At 35.6% G+C, this 4,958-nt stretch overlaps 1 protein-coding gene across 1 annotated transcript; it reads right to left on the reverse strand.

Moving 5' to 3' along the window:
* Positions 1 to 693: 693 nt before the first annotated feature.
* Positions 694 to 4,583, reverse strand: LOC107792203 (elicitor-responsive protein 3). The gene is made up of 7 exons (XM_016614396.2): positions 4,133 to 4,583; positions 3,919 to 4,023; positions 3,684 to 3,810; positions 3,536 to 3,607; positions 1,446 to 1,491; positions 1,073 to 1,355; positions 694 to 978 (listed from the first exon to the last, which is right to left on the reverse strand). The coding sequence occupies exons 1-7, from the start codon at positions 4,176 to 4,178 to the stop codon at positions 941 to 943; spliced, it is 717 nt and encodes a 238-aa protein (XP_016469882.1). The 5' UTR covers positions 4,179 to 4,583; the 3' UTR covers positions 694 to 940.
* Positions 4,584 to 4,958: the final 375 nt, after the last annotated feature.

Below are 4,958 nucleotides of genomic sequence, written 5' to 3' on the forward strand. Positions count from 1 at the left end.
ATAACAGATATCGCAAACCATGAGATATCTTTGTCTATCTCTTCCTGGTAACCAAACGGCCAATTGATAGTGGTTTAACATAGTCAAAACGACCATTTGATTTTTCTAGTTCATATGTCTATTCATCGGATTATTGCAAATTTCAACATGATTTGACGCGACTATCATCATCATAAATTGTTCTGAGAAAGAAAACATGCAAGCATTGATAATATCTTTAGTAAAGCTTCTCCGAAAAAAAGTTTTTTTTTTTAAAAGTTGAAGTGTTTGGCCAAGTTTTTAAAAGGAAAAAAAAGTATTTTTGAATAGAAGCAAAAACAGATTTGGAGAAGAAGTAATCTTTTACAGTTTTGTCAAACACTAATTGTTGCTCAGATGTGCTTTTCAAATTAATTAGCCAAACACAAACTGCTTCGCACCAAAAATACGTCTGAGAAAAGCGCTTTTGAAAAACAAAACTTCTCAGAATAAGTTGATTTTAGGAGATTAACCGCACATGCTATTATTTGGAATGCTGTTTTTATTCCCCCCCCCCCCAACCCCCCCCCCCCCCCACCCAAAGTAGCAATGGAGCATATATGTGGTGATGCTCCCTTCTTAATAGAATGCTAGTTGAAGCAAACAGAAACTGCGATGGCAAAGAACAAATACCCACTGGGCACATATTGTTTGTATACATGCTATACAAGTCACTGAATGTTGAATATCTTCTACCATTCATGATTGAACCCAGTAAACTACAAGATCGGTTACTGTCCGACAGAATTACCACAAAGTCACAAACAAGTTATCCAAGCCTTGAATTTTCGATGTTAGACACAAATACAAATGCCTAAGCAAACTTGTTCAGTAAAAACCTATATGCACATTTCATATATTATTGTTTTTTCCTCACAAGCAACTATGCACATTCTTCACCAAAGCATGTTGGAATGTGGCCTCAGTAAGGTCGTGGAGGATATGTTCCCTGGTACGGACCTGATCGATAATAAAATTAAAAGATACAATCAGCTTTTATAGAGAAACTAGGAAAGAGGGAAAAGGGAAAAAATTAACTGTCAAGCATAGTCACCTGGAGGATAAGAATAGTCCTGTGATGGTGGTGGATAAGATACGGGAGGATATGCCGAAGGTGGTGGATAAGCTGGAGGATAAGCAGTCGTTTGAGGGGGAGGATATGAGGTTGGTGGATATGCAACTGAATGAGGCGGGTATGCAGGGTATGGAGGAGGTGTTTGATAAGCCGCTGCTGGTGGATAAGAAGCTAAATGTGGTGGAGGCACGGAGTACATAGGTGCTTGAGGTTGCGATGCTGCATATGGTGGAGCTGATGGAGCATAACTTGTTGCTGGCTTCTGGGAATTTAAAGAGCAAACATGTCAAAAATATATTAGAAAGATGACTCTGGGTCTCTTGAGAGTTCCGCAGATCACAGTACTACTTACATTGGCATTAGCATAGTGCATTATCAGTCGAACTTCTCCAGCATGCCTGCAAGTAATGAGACTACAATAATTACAGCTCCAAGAGCCAATACAAAATGACCACCGAACATCCACTCAATTTGACGAGATAGATTTACAGAATCTCAAAATTGAATTGATTGCTTATTTAGATAGTTACAGAGTTCTATATGAAGGTTCCTTTTAATCACAATGGTGTGCTCGAGTTCCATATGACACACAGATTCATAGTCTGGGATAAAATTTCAGGTCTAATTGCAGGTACCTTGATTGCTAAAGTAAGGGTCACAAATCTGAAACTAGAAAAAGTGAGACAGCAAGGGTGCCCCCAAGGTTACAATGAGAAAAAATAAGAGCGCAATTCATCTAGGAAAAAAGGCAGATGCCTATGGGTGAAACTCTCTTTGTCTGCTTTTAGTTCTTCATACAATAGATGAAAAAGACATGCTGATGTTTTTGCGTTTACTACTTTCCTCACATAAAAGACACGCACTCCCCAGGGGAATATTTTTGACTCCACATCAGGAAAGATACAGATTATCCAAAAAAAATAAACAGCTCTCTTCTATCAGTTATACGGAATCATATACTCCAGAAAATTGAAACCCAGCTTTTCACCTTCAAGAATCCGTCAAGAGCTGGCACCGTAAACAACCGACTTCTATTACCAGTTCTATGCCAAGGATCACCAAAAAGATATCTGGTTGAATTGACTTATTTTAGAAGGCCAAACCAACAACTAAGAATTTCTCCCCGGCAATTAATAAATATAAAACCTCGACTCTAAGCCGCAACTCTACTTCTGACTTAGAGGCATTCCCCAGGCCCGCAAGATAAACTATCATGTCTGTCATTGGTCTTTGCCCATACAGAATGCATGTCTAAAGGGATAGATTAACTCCTTGTGAAAATGACTGATTCATGACCTAGTAGGAAGAAAAAGTTCTAGCAATGGCACTAGTTCTAAATAATTTTCAGCAAAAAATTACACTATAAAATGCTAAATTTAACAAACACTCCAGGCCCTTAGCCCAAGTAGGTAAAAACCACAAATAATACAAGCTTATCACTAACATGAAACAAATATAAGCAAGGTTCTAAACTGCAGCAAACAGCTAGTCAACTACTTCGCAAGATATAAAGTGAAAGAAATGAGATGGATCAGTCAAAACCCTGATTCATGGACTCAAAAGACCATCTCATAGACTTTTAAAGAGGTTGATCATACATCTTCCATACCAACAAATAAAGTTCATTCAGAAATAGAAACAGAAGAAAATGAAAAATAGGATGGGATATGAATATCAACTAACTTAACCCCACTCCCAGCTCGCACGCCTTTAAAAAGCAAAACAGTACATAACTGCCCCTTATATCCTTTGACTTTGGCACAAGTGACAATGTTTATTACAATCAGTAGGTTAATGATCTGAAGTAGGCAAACAGAAAATTGATGGAATGACTTTCTGTAAGTCTTTAGTTGAGTTATTATTTTCCTGGCGTTGTACCAACAAGATATTCTCGTATATGGTTTAAATGCAAAGACAGCAGGGTGCTAGACCCTTCAGATTTCTCAATGACTTTATCATACTTTCTTTGATCACAGTACTGCAGGGGGGATTCGTACCAAATTTTCATTGATTTTAAATCTCTTCTGCTTTAAGCGATGCAACTCTGTTCTTAACAATAGAAGATTTGTACTTTGTTATGTTAGGAAAAACCAATCTCATTAATATAAAAGAGCTCATAGCATATAATAGGAGATAACACTAAGTTTTATCAAAGTGGCATGTACTAGAAATACTAATTTAACGTAATAAAGAAAAAGGTAACTTTGATTTCAAATATTTATGAATAGCAAAGCAGCAGGAAGAAATCAAAGTAGTTATTCAATCTTTACTAGTAGTAGTTTAGGTGACAAAATGAAGAGATTTACAGTGATCTTAAGGTTACAAAAGCTTGAGTTCGTCAACAAAACCAATCATAAATACAAATTGTCACTAACCTTAACAAAAACAGAAACACACATTGTCACTAGAGCAAATAGAAAAAATTAGAGCTGATAAATTTACCTGCCGGTCTTGGTCTGGATTGGCCAAGCAGTATCATCATATCCTTGTGAGAGAACTTTGTGTAGTTGAATCCTATAATTAGCAAATTCAACAAATATTAGTACTCTACTCTCTGTGAAACAAACATTAAACAAGTTGAGAAAATTACTTTCCGCTCCCTATAAAATCGTCATAGGAAATGGTATTGCTATTCCAAACCACAACATTAATCTCTCTCAACCCTTCAATGAGCGTAAACACGAATTTCTCTTGAAATGTAGGGTTTTTCCCACCATCTACAAATTAATTCCAGAACAAATCAATAACAAAAGGAGTAAACTTTCACAAATTACAATACAAAAGAACAAACAATTACAAGGTATAATTAAAAAAAAAATACGAACCTGTGCAAGTACGAGTACGAAATTTGGTACTACCATATTCAAGACAAACATAAGGATCTTGCCTTGATATCCATTCTGTGTCCTTCAATTTGTTGCATGAAACCACTGCAAAATTAATTTCAAATTCCGAACCAAATCAATTAATCAAAAATCAAAATAAGGGTAATTCTCTTTTATCATAAAGAGAAGGAGAAAGTCATGAAACTTTTCATACCCGTAACTTCTAGAAGTTGGCCTTGGATGCCAGATATCATCGACATGGAAGAATGCAGATTTTAATTATCACTATTTTGAATTTAGCCAATCAGAAAAAATGACGAATTTCTTTATCATAGGTATAAACAGGAAAGTAATAGAGAAGGTCAGAAGGAAAATGTCCAAAACCAATTAAAATTAAAAATTGAGAAGAAACGGGTTGAAAATGACAGGGAACTATAAGTAACGGGAAAATGGAAAATTTGGAGGGTTTGATCTTTACTGACACAAGTTAATTGGGAAATACCCCCTACGCTACGTATATATAGACTTTCTGCCGTGGATTTAAGGCGGCGGAGACTGGCGGGTGGCGGTGGCGGTTTCGTCGTCGATGACAAAACACGGCCAAAGGAAACAGAAAAGCGTGTACAGTTCGTTTGTCTATCCGCGTGATACGCCTTTTAAATTACAAGGAAATTCATCAATTATTTTGGTAACATTTTATACTGTACTTACTAGCTAGCAATTTTGATAACAAATTGGCAACATAGATTAAGTTTAAATTTAGATCATTTCTTGATATAAAGTCAATATTGGAGTAATATTTTTTATATCATTCCAATTTTATCTGATGTATTTGGATGGAGTATTTTGTATTTCTCTTCGTAAATGATAATATTGGTCTAATAATGTTCCATCAAATAATATGACGGAGAAAGCATATGTTTGCATCTTTTAAAAAAAGACTCACGTCATTAAAGTGGGAAGGCCATAACTAAAAAGTCTAAATACCCTATTTTATAAATTATTTAATAATATAATAAAACATCATTTAAAATAAACGT

The sequence above is a fragment of the Nicotiana tabacum genome, chromosome 7, assembly GCF_000715075.1.
Source record: "Nicotiana tabacum cultivar K326 chromosome 7, ASM71507v2, whole genome shotgun sequence".
Taxonomy (NCBI): domain Eukaryota; kingdom Viridiplantae; phylum Streptophyta; class Magnoliopsida; order Solanales; family Solanaceae; genus Nicotiana; species Nicotiana tabacum.

Coding starts and splice junctions, on each gene's coding strand:
- LOC107792203 (XM_016614396.2), bottom strand. CDS start 4,178: ATGTCGATGATATCTGGCATCCAAGGCCAACTTCTAGAAGTTACGG. Junction 3,608..3,683: donor GATTTTATAGGGAGCGGAAA/GTAATTTTCTCA, acceptor TGCTAATTATAG/GATTCAACTACACAAAGTTC. Junction 979..1,072: donor GGACTATTCTTATCCTCCAG/GTGACTATGCTT, acceptor ATTATCGATCAG/GTCCGTACCAGGGAACATAT.